Source organism: Lates calcarifer, linkage group LG16_LG22 (genome assembly GCF_001640805.2).
Source record: "Lates calcarifer isolate ASB-BC8 linkage group LG16_LG22, TLL_Latcal_v3, whole genome shotgun sequence".
NCBI classification, from domain to species: domain Eukaryota; kingdom Metazoa; phylum Chordata; class Actinopteri; family Centropomidae; genus Lates; species Lates calcarifer.
This window is the reverse complement of record NC_066848.1, coordinates 12,563,283-12,578,492: the sequence shown is the minus strand read 5'-3', so window position 1 is coordinate 12,578,492 and position 15,210 is coordinate 12,563,283. Positions and strand designations below refer to the sequence as shown.

Sequence of the window (15,210 nt, the reverse complement as noted above, 5' to 3'; positions counted from 1 at the left end):
CACTTTTTACTGCTTAAGATTTGTGCATCTGGAAGTACTGCAGTCAAGTTAATAACTTGCTGCTATCTCTTTCACACAAACACACACACACATTTAGCTCCACCCTGCTGAACTCAGTAGCATACAGCAGGAATTCCCTCCCTCCAGTCACACTTTTTGGTTGGGAAGGAACTTTCTGGAATGTGGGAGGAATGGGAAGAGAAAAGACTTTAGGTGAAAATGGTTTAAAAAGAAGTTTGTTAGGCTAACTGAAATACTGCAAAACCACATAAACTACCATCTTGTAAGGGGCTATTGAGATTATGTGTTAATGCTATAGAACATTAATGTCAACGTCTCTTTAATTAAGAGAAACAGAGGAAAGCACCCCAACACGTGGCAAAAGGATGACGATATCTGGTGCCCCCATTTTTTTTTTTTTTTTACATTAAAACCATAAATACTCATCCATGGCTGCCTCACTACGGGTCAACTACAGACACCTCCCCTAGCAAGTTAGAAACGACAGCCCCCTAAAATCTAGTAGCAGGAGACTCTGCATGTGAGAATCTGCACGTAGCATTCAGACCCAGACTTGCAGAAATCCAGCCCTAACCACCAGATGGCCAACAGTGCACCGAAACATCACAAATAGGACGAACCACCAGCCTGACTCCAGACGCGTTCATCCTCTCGACGTTTACTGTACCGTGTGTGTCCGTTTGAGCAGACCCCTCAGAGGACCCGACGACCCGGGACACACACAACATTTGTGCTAACTCGCTGGATGCTCTCGTTAAGGTAAATGTCGACTCCTGAAGTAGATAAGATGACACAGACTAACCCATTCAAAAACCTGGTAGTTATCATGTCAACCGTACAATTATGAACTGTCTTTTTCCGCCGTATCTTCTGTTTACGTCAGCGACCGTAAAACTTTTTTTTTTTATTTCCATTCATATTAACGTTAGGTGAGCTAGCTAGCTGAAAACTAGCTAAACTTTGGACGAAACTTTGATATTTGCGATTTGCAGATAATGTGATAAACTTGAATTGATAAAGAGCGACCAGGTTTAGCAAAATTCAGCCAGAACAGGGCTATAACAGCGAGAAAATTAAACCAAACCTGGGTTTTGCCCCATGAAACTAGCGTTTATGTTGTGGCATTCCGATGCAATGTAGCGTAGGATGCTACTTCATTCTCTTTGCCCTAACTATGTTCCGTGCATTGATTTAACAGCATACACCGATTTTATATGTTAATAGCCAGCATTTTGTACATTAACAGTCCTATAGTCTAATATATCACACGCTGCAATGAGGGGATAAAGGCTAATATTCACAGTTAACTTTATGCTTGTAGGCTACTAACTACAAGGCTTCCTGCTAAAAAGTTTGGAAGCAAACAAACAAACACTAGCTGCCTTCCAGAAATTAATAGCCTCCCTGCTGTGTGTCAGTTTGTAGGGGTGACTGATGGGTTATTGCAGGTAAAATACTTTCAGTCAGACTCCATAAGCCAGTGTGCAGTCCTCACATGAGTTTGCCCGGTGGGGAGGGGCGAAGACGTGGCAGTCCTCTTCCATCCACATCCTGTGTTATCTGACTCCGCAGCTTCACTCCCAGTAAAACTTTGGAGGAGATAGTTATGATGAAGGCTGTTTCTCAGTGAAGAAGATCCTATGATGCAATGCAGACTAAGAGAAGAGGTCGCACATTTGTTCAAAAGTATAGTGACTGAAGTGAGGCTTTCTAAATGTATTCAGAAGTACACATTTCATGATAATACCAGTGGAATACTTGAAAGGTTCCGTCATGTGTGAATGGTACTCAATATATCAGACCTGTGCTTTTTTGAGATATGGTTGGGTCATTTTGTCTAGAAAATAGTATACAATACTAATGTAAAATCATAAAATAATTTGTAATTTTCATGTCTTCTCTTTTTTGTGTCATTTTTTTTAAATCAAAGAGCAAGGCTTCCTCATGAGTTCAGGTTTTCCGATAAATAATCATACAGGGAGAAATTAGTTGCAGTTCCAGTATATGCACAATTTATGCAATAACAGCAACTTTGAGAGTTTTGAATATAATGCAGCCTTGCTGTTTTTGAAAAAGGGGAAGAAGCTCCTTTTATTGCAAGTATTTCACTTTAAGTTCCCATGTTTAGCAGTATGTGAATATTCAATACATTATATTTAACCCACTGCATTGTAGTTGTAAATTTATATAAGGGCATTTTAAGTGTTCATTAATACGCAGTATTTGACAGCAGTTATAAGTTCTCATATGAAGATATAGGTTATATTATAATTGTACTATAAGGTATTTGATTATCTCTTATATAGGTGTGAACAAATACATCGATAATAAATACTTAGCTCTGCTTGCAGCTAATTTATAGTGTGTTATAAATGTTTATGGAATGTTTATATCTTGCTTATAAATGCTAAATGGGGGACTTAAAGTAGAATGTCAACAGTATTTGTATGGCTTTTACTACTTCTTTCCCTTACATTTAAGATTCACATCTGTGAGCACTGGGAGCACCTGCTTGGAGTACTGTGATATATCCTCTTTTCCTGTAATTAACACAAGGTTTTAACATAACAACAATGACAAAAAACAGTCTCCTAATGAACATGTTTGAACAGAATGCTGCCTAGTTCACAAATAGTTTGAGCGGTCAAAAAAAAAAACTTGCATGCAAATTTGTGCAGAAGAGTTTTCTGTATTCGTGGCTCGGCAAGTGTCCTGCAAGTGAAATGTTAAATGGTTTATGGGTCTTCAGGAATGTTTTGGAGTTTTAGCATGTCACATACAAGCATGTATGTGCGCACACAGACACTTTCACTACCACTTGTTGTCTTGTGCAGTATGACAAATGGATCTAAATTATAACTGTTAAACTCACAATTTTAATCTTGACATCAAACTTCTATGACTATACAACAAAGGAGACAAAGTAATCATCAACCTGTGATTACAATAATTATGTTCTCCTGAGTTTTTATCCTGGTGGAAATGTAAGTGGCAAATGCATATTATGGTATTCTGGACTTGGTGGCACCACAGTAGCAGTTTAGGATAATGGTAAAATGCATTTTGTCTTACAGTTTCTTTTTATAGTTTAAGTATACTTAGATTAGAATTTAATGCAATTTAATTTTGTTTTAATTGAATAAGTTTGGATCTGACAGGTTTATTTTCCTTCCTCTCTGCTGCCTGCTGCTGACCTATATGGAAATCCCACATTAAGTCATTCTTTTATTTTCACTGAAGGCTTGTCCTTGTGGCAAAGTCAGAACCTGTTTGAGCCTGTTGTTTTCTTCCAGTAAGAAGCACTGCAGATCTGCACAGATGCACGGATCATGCATGACCTTTCAGTTGCTACCAGGTGTATGTGTGTACACGTGTATGCATAGCAGCATGAATGCATATGTGGGTGTTTGCATAGGTTTCTGTGTACATGTGTCTATGTAATGAGTCTTTACAGTGATATATGTAACTATATTCATATTCAACTATGATAAGGGTTTTAGAGATAAAGTCTGTGTTTAAGTGTCATAATACTTTTTTAAAATTTTGAATAAGGGTTTCATTTAGTATTTTGAACATGAGCACACTAATGGATCCAGAAACAACAGAACCAAGGTGAGAAACAACCTTGATGTCTTTGCCACTAAATTAGAGGTCGGCGATATGGCTTTTCCCAATGTTTGTTTCACCATTTACAACTAAATGGGCCTCACGTCATTGCAGTTCTTATAGTCACAAACCAGTAAATCTATATTTGTCATCCTTGGTACACTTACTCCGCCTTGCTGTGTGTGAATATGTCTGGTAATGACTTTATCATGCCTTTAAGTGCCTTTTGTCTTTGTTACGTCTGACCTAGAAATAGTCTTGCCTAAGTTCACAAACAACACAGTACTGTCCCTAGTAAGGCAGAGTTTTTAAGAAGCAAGAGAAGAGCAATCCTTAGCCTGTTATCTTACTTGTGTTGCATATAAACTACATAATCCATGAAAACAGCCAGAGGTCATGGTTTACTATTCTCTGCTGAACTAGTAACAAACCTAGTATTCCTATTTGTTTATCATTCCTCCAAGAGAAAATAAATCTTTAGTCTGTATACACAGCCTCAGACTTGTGTAGGAGGAATTTCTTAAGATTGCATGACACAACATTTTTTACCAGTTTCTCATGAATTACTGCAGTTTGATGAAAAAAAACTGATGTACAGATGTATCCCATGATTTATTTCTATATGGTTAGCTCCAGATATGTTAGTTCCCTTTTTTGTTTGTACAACAGCAGAGAGATCCAGACAAGTCCTCTGCAGCTGCCCAGTTTTAAAAACAGTATATAAAGACGAGCACATACTCTAAAGATGCTGTGTATACAGACATACGTACCTTGCCATGTGCATGCAGTTAGAGACATTTCTCCCTGCCAGTCCGTTTGTGTTATTTTCTTCTAATGTCTCTCTCTATGTGAAGAAAGATCACAGTGCCACACCTCACAGGCCAGAAGCCCAGGGGTAGTTTTGGCTATGCCAACTCCAAAGCCAAACCGGACACAGTGACACCAACCACAGACTTTATATTTGGCTTTGTGTGGTGGGTGGAAGGCTGCACTTCCAAGAGGAATAAGGAGACTTCCAAAGTTTTCAGCCTTTGATTACTCTTTTTGCTCTACCTTTTGTTGAATCTGAATGTATATTTTCATCTCTATCTCTGTGTCACCTAAATAGTGAACTCACCCTAATCTCTGTTAGCCTATTTTCCCACTTACCCCCAGTTATATTCATCCATGCAGATAGTTTTGGTTTTTCTAGATAACTCCTGAGACTTTGGTTCACTCAATAGCAACATGTCTTTCCAGAAATAATACTCTGGACAATCCACAGGCCTTGCTGCCAACAGCTTTCACTGAGAGTCATTTTCTACCAAAGAAAAAAAATAAACTGTCCACAATAGGTCTGTGGTTTATCTTAAATGGAGCTAACAACCAGGTTTTGAATTCAGAAGGAGCAGTGCTGGAATTGGTAGAGAAGGGTAACGACATGAGAAATCAGGGAGATTTAGGACAACAGGGGGAAGCAGTTTTTTGGATGAGTTGTAAGGCCTGGGATGTTTGATGTGGCTCACTCAGGAGTAAGCTCAGGAAATCCTGACATTAGATGGCTAAAACATGAACAAGGAGCTTCTAACATCTGTCTGATTTTATGGATGTTAACGTGAGCAATATAAAGTTGTTGCTGACAGTCAGTTGTCAATTCTGTTATTAACCTTGATGACATAAGTTTTTGGTGTGATTGAATTTTCATTTAACATGTTGAACAATGCATCTAATTTTCTTGCTTTTCTGTCAGGATGGAGCTACCGTATTGGTATTTACTGTTGCTGAGCTGTCTGCAAACGCTCTCAGCCCACAATGACTTCTTCACCTCAATAGGTAAAACCATCAAGCAACATATGATAATCATGTTGCTGGTTAAGTATTGATGATAACATTTTTTCTGATTTGCATTCATCAGGCCAGATGACAGATCTGTTATACACGGAAAAAGACCTTGTCACCTCTCTAAAGGACTACATCAGAGCAGAGGAGAACAAGCTTGAGCAGGTCAAACGGTGAGTTTGTGGACACAAAGTGTGACACGTGGGTTGATACACAGATATGCATACATGTACGCAAACATACAATATTATAAATGGGAGTACATAAACAAAATTCCTAATAATTGAAAATTTTGCTTGAGAGCAATGCATCTAACTCTGTGCTACCTTCTTTGCGATAGGTGGGCTGATAAATTGGATTCATTGACAGCCACAGCCACACAGGACCCCGAGGGCTTCCTGGGACACCCTGTGAATGCCTTCAAACTGATGAAGAGGCTGAACACAGAGTGGGGAGACCTGGAGAGCCTCGTCCTCAGTGACACCACTGATGGTATGGATAAAGAAAATCAGGTTCAAATAATAACTCAGTATTTTGATACTCATTAAATTTAGAAAATCAAAAGGAAAGTACTTAGAGTATAGTTAGCTTAAATTTCTGCAGTGAGTTTACCTTTTGCACTGAGTGACTGCACAGGGAATGATCTCCACCACTATTTGACACTGGTCTAGTCCAAACTAGTCCATAAACTAATCTTAAAACTGACTAGTGCAACAGACTGTCAAAGGAACAAGCTAAGAGACATATTAACCCAGGGAAAACTATGTATCTCTGCTTGTTTATGTTATGCTGCACAGTTATACTAGATAGGGAAAAGAGAACATTACATTATAACGCTTTCACTCAAGATCAAAGTCACACCAAGTGGTCTCCCTGATCATTAGGAAGGAATATTTATTGTCCACTTTTCTAGTTGTTATGTATCTAATACAGAATCATCCTACTGTACCTCTTCTGTCATTTCCTGTCCATTCCTGTTAGGATTTATTTCCAACCTGACCATCCAGAGACAGTACTTCCCCACAGATGAGGATCAGACTGGGGCTGCTAAAGCTCTCCTCCGGTTACAAGACACATACAGACTGGATGCCAATACCATCTCTACAGGAAACCTACCTGGTAAGGGCCTTAAATCAGTGCATACCACATCTACCTGGCACATAGTTTGTGTATTATTATTATTTTTTTTTTTTTTTCAATTCACAAAGTATTAGAATTAATACACATAAATAGACTAAGTGACATCAAAGTCACAGTAAAGAGCTGACCAAAAGGGGACAGATGGTCTGTCTTGTTTGTTTTCTGTGTGATTTGCTTTATAATCAAGATGGTTTCTCTATTTCCTTCCTGTATCCTCTGCGTACTAGGAGTGAAACACAAGAGCCATATGACAGTGGAGGACTGTTATGAGCTGGGGAAAATCGCCTACTCTGAAGTCGATTACTACCACACAGAGCTGTGGATGGCCCAGGCCCTAAAACAACTTGATGAAGGAGAGAAGTCCACTTTAGATAAGGTGACAGTGCTCGACTACCTCAGCTACGCCATTTACCAGCAGGGGGAGATAGAGCGAGCCCTGGAGTACACTAAGAGGCTGCTCGAACTGGGTGAGTCTCTCCACACTATAAAGTAATTTTCCAATTTTGAGATATATTCTAGGTGGAATGTTTTGCAATGTGAAGTGATAATTTCACTCAAAATGTCTTCTCAAGGTAAGTAATGTCACAAACATCAGGTAGTTTGGAAACTGGCACACTTTTCTTAGTAATTAAAAAAAAATGATCAAAATTGTTAAAATTCTGTTAGTAAGTAAATGGGATAAATTATCACTTTGGTTTGAACTGATACTAAATAGAGGGCGACATTTCTAAGCCACATAGACATAAACAGTACAGACAGTTACAATGGTTGGGCCAAAACATCCATGCCATTACAAGTCTGTGGAGTTTTGTCTAGAAACAACATGCTGTTTTACCACCTACAATGAGGTACTTGTCCGATTAAAATCTCACCAAACATTGTTTTGGATATTTTTAGGTTTGGTATTAAACAAAACAGTCTTCTCTGCAAGACCATTTAGAGATATGGAGAGAGCTTTTATTCATTCATATTCATTTGACTGTGAATTATTGTAGAACTCCAACCTGCGGCTGATTGGATTAGATCATAAAATTAGTTTTGAAATCTGGATAGGAGATGATGAGATTTCACAGGATTTTCTTTTTCTTAAAGTTGTGGTATTTGTTTCTACATTTCTATCCTACATTTAGTTTCCTAAAGTCTACCAGTTGCATTTGCTCTTGATTAATACACTTGATAATGAATGCTACAATAAATTTCACGATATTGTGTTGTTTTGGAAACTTGGATTTTAAACGATATTCTGATGAAATCTTGGTGGTGAGCTTGCCCTACATTTTTCTCAGAAGAACCAGTGGATTGATTTGTCCTGTTTTTATATCTTGTTTCTCAGAACTGCGTGAAGTCAGACTGGATAAATAGCATATCATAATATCATGTTGGAAGCTCAGTTGTTTTGACTGCAGGCAATGCGATATTCTTACAGTAAATGACATTGCTGCAGTCATAACTGTTTATGATAACCAATACTATCTCTGTTGGTCTTGAATTTTGCTTTTTCAGACCCAGAGCACCAGCGCGCCAATGGCAACTTGAAGTACTTTGAGTTCCAGTTGGAGAAGCAGAAAAAGGCTGCGGAGGGTGAAGCTCAAAAACAGAAGGAGCGAGGGAAAAGAGAAACGGATGAAAAGAAGAAGACAAAGCCCAAAAAGAAGGCTGGCTTTTCGCTGATCCCAGAGAGGAAGAAGTATGAGATGCTTTGTCGTGGGGAAGGTATTAGAATGGTGAGAAGACAAAGACATACACAAAAACACAATTTCTAACTTAATAAAATACACCTTTGTTTCAACTCTTTGTTTTCTGCTTTCCTTTTTTCTCTCACTCAGACCCCCCGTAGGGAGAGCCGACTGTTCTGTCGTTACTATGACAACAATCGCAACCCAATGTATGTGCTGGCACCTGTCAAACAGCAAGATGAGTGGGACTCTCCCTACATTGTCCGCTACCTTGACATAATCTCAGACAAAGAAATCGAGAGGATCAAGCAGCTGGCAAAGCCAAGAGTAAGTGATTCTCAGTAGTTTTCTGTGCTCCCATGCTGCCATATGATGCATGTATAAAGCCATATTGGTCTCTACAGTTTGTGATCTAGTGAGTGATTTGTTAGGCTTTTTAAAATTTCTCTCAGGGGTTTTGGTATGTTGAGGTCAAAGCTGTGAGGCTGGTTGATGTGACGCTACTACTTAGATAAGCACACAGGCATCCACATCTTTGTATGTGTGTGTCTGTGTGTGGGTAAATCATGTCCCTGGCTTCACAGCTACGCAGGGCCACCATCTCCAACCCCATCACAGGAGTGCTGGAGACAGCTTCATACCGGATCAGCAAAAGGTAAGGCAGAGCCAGGAGCCGCCAAGAACAGAGGATATAGGAGAGAGTTGAGAGGGAGAAAGTGATTTTCCCTCTTCCTTTCTCTCTCAGTAACTGAATGCATTTCTCCACTGTATTCCCATCTGTCTGTAACACCATTTCTCCACCCTTCCAAAGCTTAAAGGCTCTTGAGCTGAAGCAAACGATCCAGCTGAGAATGATCAGAGCTTCATACAGCACAGAAACATTTGTAGACTGTTTTTTGGTTAATAAAGCATGTTTTAAGGTGCTAACAAATGACACAGAAATGAAAAGGAAAAGAATGCATATTTTGAGCTAATCAATATTTGACTTGGTTCTTTGGGGAAAAAATTGTTTTGATTATGCTGCTATTCTTTGAGGATCTGTTGATACATTTCTGCTCAGGAGTCTGCTCCATAAAGGTAACTCAAGGAGACAAAGGAGGGGGAAATGTGTTACTTTTGCTTCTAGTTGATATTAACATAGTTGCTATTTGTGAGCCAGGAAGTGTATCTGAGGTGGTCATTGATTCCCATATGGTAAATGTTCTTATTTTGAAATCAAAATTTGGTTTCTAGCATTGCCTCATGGAACATTCTCCTGGACCTGAAGGATAACATTGACAACTAGTGACCAGATCTGCCTTTCTTTTCTCTTTTTCTTTCCTCCTCTTACTTTCCACTTATCTTCCTGTGTGAATCACATTCCTTTGTCCTTTTTTCCTTCCTTTTATTATCCTTTTTTCCTCGACCTCCATGTCCTTGTGCTGCGGGAACTACTGTAGTTAAGGCGAGCCACGGTGCATGACCCCCAAACTGGGAAACTCACTACAGCCCAATACAGAGTCTCCAAGAGGTAAGGGGTCACAGGTCACCAGGAGGGCCACACCGCCTTCCCCTCCTCCTCATCCAGCTACATCTGTGTCTCTGCACCCTGGCTGAAACAATCAATCAGCTCTGCAACCAAGCAAACACTATGGAAAAACAATGAAAATGTTCAGCCACACTAAACTTAACACTAGAGGAGTTTTTAATTTGGTTTAAGTGAAAACTTAAACAGATTATCTGCCACAACATCAAAATGAGCAAAAACATATTTAAACCAAGCTAACTAGTCCTCTGTTGTTTTTTGTGTAGCTGAAATTTTCCTTGTCTTTTCATTTTACTAAATTATTTCGGCATTTTCATGGAGCTGCATAGCTGTGACAGGCTGTTTTCCTTCCTTCAGCCATCCCTCCCAGGTCATTTGAGATCCAGAACACTGAATCTCTATTCCCCATTGCACTTTAGAGGAATGAATCTGCATCATATTTTCATAAAAGCTCATTACAGCTGCTGTGGTTGTACTATGCTTCTTCAGTTTCCATATCAGCAAGAAACGTCCAGGGCCTGAATCTGGATTTACATTCTTAAACACAAAGATAGATGTAATTTAAATGACTTAAACTTTTATAGATGCTTTACTCATTGTTAGTTGGACTTGCATCCCACCCTAAAAATAGGTTTGGTAGCCCACCAAAACCCCTAAGTTTTTTTGGTTTTACTGTTCTTGGTAATAAATGTGTGTGTGCATGTGGGTATAAGGGTGTGGCATTACTTTGATGTTTTGGGTGCGTACGTGGTAGCCAGCATGTATTTCCAAAGTCAGTGAACATCTAGTGACAGATAACAGATGGACAAAGAGTTTTGTCCTGTCCTACTCTTAGATACATGAGGAAATAATCCATTGGCTCACTGGTCTAGCATCCCATCAAAAATATTATCAGCACAAACTTTAAAAATGCTGACTCATCTCACAGTTTCTGTCATACACACACAATCTCCAATAAGAAATTCCCAGAAATACCTCCATGGGGGAGCCGGAGTGGGAGTCATCTTACAGGCTTTGTGATGTCTTAAAAAATCCCCCAAATTTGAGAGTGTGTTAGAAGTTGGAATTGATTGTGTCTTTGTCTTGTGAGATGGTAACCTCATAGTAACTGTGTGTTTTATAGTACACTGAGTGGTTGGGTAGTTTTTAACTGTCAGTTTAAACTGCATAATGTGGTCTGCAGAACAGGAGTTTTGTCATGTTTTAATAACTCACCAGAAAGAGTTGGTTGCCATACTCAGTCAAAAGCTGATTTTATCTGGGGATTTCTCTGGCGTGTGGGAGTGAGTATGAAAGGCTGGTAGTGTCAGGAAAGTTAAATCTGTTAAAATATTTTGCCATATCCCTCGACCAGGCTCTTGTACAAAATGTCCACAGCCTCAAGTCTGAAATCAGGGCAACCCTGTATCCTGAGCTGATTGGAGATTCTGTATCTTTTTTATAATTATCCCATTTTCTTCTCCACTCCCCTTTCTTTCATCTGACTATAATGCACAACTTTTCATGGCATGTTTTCAGCATGACATCTCTCAGTTGCCTGTTTCTTGAGAAGTCTTTACTACCATCTAGTGGATGAATATGTGCCTCACTGACACAAAGCGAAGCATGTTTCCCTTCTTTCTCAACTGTTCCGCTTTCCCTCCTGTACTCTAGTGCTTGGCTCACTGGCTACGAAGACCCCATGATTGAAAGGATCAACCAGAGAATTGAAGATCTCACAGGCCTGGAAATGGACACTGCAGAAGAGCTGCAGGTAAAAAGTTAATCAGTTGAAAGTTGTGGACTTTCAACCCAGCCAAGTTTAATTCTTCTTTGGTTTTGATGAAACTGAAAAACCTGAATCTACAAGCTACTGATTCAACATAGTTCTTATTTACCTGCAGAATTAAACTTTAATAGCTCCCCTGGTTATCAGAAAATATCTGTCTTTATATGTTTTTCTGTTGGAAAACCTTATTTGTACAATTATGAGACTTAGATCATGTTTTCTTGATCTTTGTAGGTTGCAAATTATGGTGTTGGGGGTCAGTATGAACCTCACTTTGACTTTGGAAGGGTAAGACCATTTGTCATTCACACAGCTTATTTTTTCTGAATGTACAGTAGTGTTAATATGACAGGACATTAAACCTGACTTCTCTCTGCAGAAAGATGAGCCAGATGCCTTTAAAGAGCTGGGCACTGGGAACCGCATAGCAACATGGCTTTTCTATGTGAGTTAACTCTTCCTAAATATATGAAAGAGTAAGAGTCTGCCTTAAACTCATAAACTGTGTTTCTAAAGACACTGAATATATTATGATGACAATTCATAAAAAATTGCGTTAATAAATAATAGTGTAGCTATAATCATGAGTTTAAATAGTTCAATAGGAATTTATACATGACAGTATGATATCAATTGTAAGTGTGAAAAATGATTTGTATCCACTTAATTTCACTGACTTTTACCATATAGAGGCCCTATCCAAGTACTATATCAATATTGTACAGTTAAAAGCCAACAGACACTCGGTACTAACATGTATGTACATTTTAGACTGTGTAGGACATGTACAGAGTTTATAAGAATACAAGAAAAAGATGCAGCCATTAATCTGTAAGACAGCATTAAGGATGTAAAAGCAGTGAAATGAAAACTTAACTAAAATAAAAATACTATTTAAGTTTTAACTTAACAAATTTGAGGGTTGATTTGATTAAATGAGGCCTTAACCACGCAGGGCAGGGCATGAGGAAGGACAATTTTAGTAGTCGTTTCAGCAAGCCTCAGTATCAAACAGACTGTAACCATGCAGAAAGCAGTGTGTTTTCCAACCTGGAATCAACATGAAATATTATTTTAATATTAAAACACATGTAGCCGCTTAGAACATATGACCCCAACCTTCCAATATGACAGATAAACCCTCAACTCTGCCTCTTTGTCTTTGTTGTAGATGAGTGATGTATCAGCGGGCGGAGCCACAGTATTCCCAGATGTTGGTGCAGCTGTTTGGCCCAAAAAGGTAACCAACCGCTCATACCATGCCACTTATTAACATCCATTATTAACGAAACAGTGGCTGTGTTTGAATCGGTCAGCGAAATGCTAACTCGATGTAATGAACTCCCAGGTGTTTCTGTTTGTTTTGAAGATAATAATATAATAATATTATCATAATAATATTAAGAAATAAAAATGAATAACAAAATAAAATGTGCCTGTGCCCTACAAACATTCAGTACACTCATTGACATGCTATCTGTCACACACACACACACACACACATACACACACACACACACACACACACACACACCCTCTACTAGGGTAACATTTCTATGCAAAATAGGATCATATAATATAAGAAGGTTTTTAATCCCCATACACCTGCACACAGACATATATTGTAATTTTACTTTATAATTATTATTTCACCCACCAAAAATCTCTGGGAATTAATTTAGGAGAGTGAGACTGACTCTCTGAGATTCCTGGCTATTCCTGGAGGATTTGTACTGCTGCTAACCTCTGTTGTTTGTGTGTGTTCCAGGGCACTGCAGTGTTCTGGTACAACCTGTTTGCTAGCGGGGAGGGAGACTACAGCACCAGACATGCTGCTTGCCCTGTGTTGGTGGGCAACAAGTGGGGTGAGCTCCTATTTGTCTGGTTCTGTTTAAAAGCATCTATAAGACCTGAGTAAATATCTTATGTGAGACCATAGTGTCCGCGAAGAAGAGAATATTGATTTTGTGTCAAAAGTATCATAACCCAGTTTCAGATGTGGTCTTGAGTTTATAAGAAAAGACGGGTAAACGTTTGTACTGTGTCTAAAGTAATCAAAGGGTTACATTAAGGTTATGATTCTAATCTTTTTTTCTGTCTTTAGTGTCAAACAAATGGATCCATGAACGAGGCCAGGAGTGGCGGCGACCTTGTGGCCTAACTGAAACTGATGGATGGAAAAATTAATCTCATCACCTCCATGCCCCTCTCTCCCCTTCCTTGTGACCAAAGAACACTGCTGCAGATCACAGATGATATGTACGGATGGATACATGGGGTCCAAATGGCTCGCTCCCTTTCTACAAACAGTCCTGTTTTTCTCAGCTGTTACACTTTGATCCCAGAGATTGTTGAGCCTCTGGACAGTATTATGCATTTCTGTGACAGATAACACGTTCTGAAGGTTGTTGGATGGTTTTGAGAAACACTCGTGCCCTTTTCACTCCCAGATTTCTTTCTTTGCACTCTGTATGAACTCTAGCTCTGTGGTGAGGTTATCCTTCAGTGATGACTGTAGGGACCAGCTTCCTTCTGTCGGTTTGAACCTTAAAGGGACAGTTAGTATTTTAAGAGGCCTGTCTGATTCATTGTATTCCTTTCATTTCATTAACAGAACACTTGGACTTGTGGTTTTTGAGACAGTGAAAGACATGCTCTGCCATCAAATAGTTAAGTACCTTTCTCAAACTAGCTTACTCAGAGGGAATTTTCCTTTACAAAGAACTGGGACACAGTAGGATATGTTCACTGATTTTCTCTTTTCTTTATTTCCATGTGGTAGCAATCACTGCTTCCAGTGACTTTGCATTAAAAACCAAACTAAGTGCTATGTGGAGGGAATGAAAGGACAGCAAATAAGAAAATGGTAAAAATAAATGGAAAGTCTGACCACAGTCCAGAGTAGTATTTTTAGTGAAAAAAAAAACTTTATTTCCTGTAAACTGTAACCAATCAGGACAGATTAAAGTTGCATGGCTAAGTCCACACATTTGCAGTAAATGATCACATATCACACACCTTGTTGGGCTGCCTCAAAGCCATAGTGTTTTTTTTTTTTTTTTAACTCATTTGAATGACCACACTATGACATATTGTTAGATTTGTACTTGAACACACGGCATGTACAAAAACATGGGCACACTTAACACCTGTATACAGACACAGATACATACCCAACATGCTGCTTATAATTTAGTGTTATATTTCACAAATTCTAGTTGGTATTTGTTCATCCTTATAGTCCCAGTGTTATCTAAGGACCTAAAAACAACAGAACACAAACATCAGGGAATAGAGGAGTGGACTGAATTCACTACATTGTGCCATAACAGGTTTGAATACCTTGTTTTTTTATAGAGCAGTTGATTCTAGTAGATTTTCAACAGTGCCCATGGTGACCAGTGCTTTTAAGTGTGAGGATTATGGGTTTTCCAAGGAAGATGCATTTTATTTATATGTCCCTAGCCTATTTTGTGTTGTTTTTTTTGTCATAAATGGAAGTCTGATATTGTTTGTTTTTTCTACAATAAAGACTTCTATCCATCTCAAGTTTTGTCCTGCTACAGTTTCTGTGGGGTGGGTGGGTGGGGGTGGGTGGCCGTGAGTGATGGGGATTTTAGGGGGAAGGTATGAAGGTGTCACGTGACTGTCCAGTA

At 38.9% G+C, this 15,210-nt stretch overlaps 1 protein-coding gene across 3 annotated transcripts; it reads left to right on the top strand.

The window, feature by feature from the left end:
* The first annotated feature begins 526 nt into the window (after positions 1 to 526).
* Positions 527 to 15,103, top strand: p4ha1b (prolyl 4-hydroxylase, alpha polypeptide I b). Of its 3 annotated transcripts, XM_051076650.1 has the most exons (16): positions 527 to 780; positions 5,357 to 5,439; positions 5,522 to 5,618; positions 5,786 to 5,937; positions 6,427 to 6,564; positions 6,813 to 7,052; positions 8,089 to 8,309; positions 8,412 to 8,588; positions 8,846 to 8,916; positions 9,706 to 9,771; positions 11,440 to 11,539; positions 11,789 to 11,842; positions 11,934 to 11,999; positions 12,726 to 12,794; positions 13,323 to 13,419; positions 13,659 to 15,103. In XM_051076650.1, the coding sequence occupies exons 1-16, from the start codon at positions 767 to 769 to the stop codon at positions 13,739 to 13,741; spliced, it is 1,728 nt and encodes a 575-aa protein (XP_050932607.1). In that variant the 5' UTR covers positions 527 to 766; the 3' UTR covers positions 13,742 to 15,103. The 3 variants fall into 3 exon arrangements, with proteins under 3 accessions (XP_050932607.1, XP_018552492.1, XP_018552491.1); XM_018696976.2 differs by lacking the exon at positions 8,846 to 8,916 and having other exon boundaries at positions 528 to 780; positions 9,701 to 9,771; XM_018696975.2 differs by lacking the exon at positions 9,706 to 9,771 and having other exon boundaries at positions 529 to 780.
* The last annotated feature ends 107 nt before the right edge of the window (positions 15,104 to 15,210 follow it).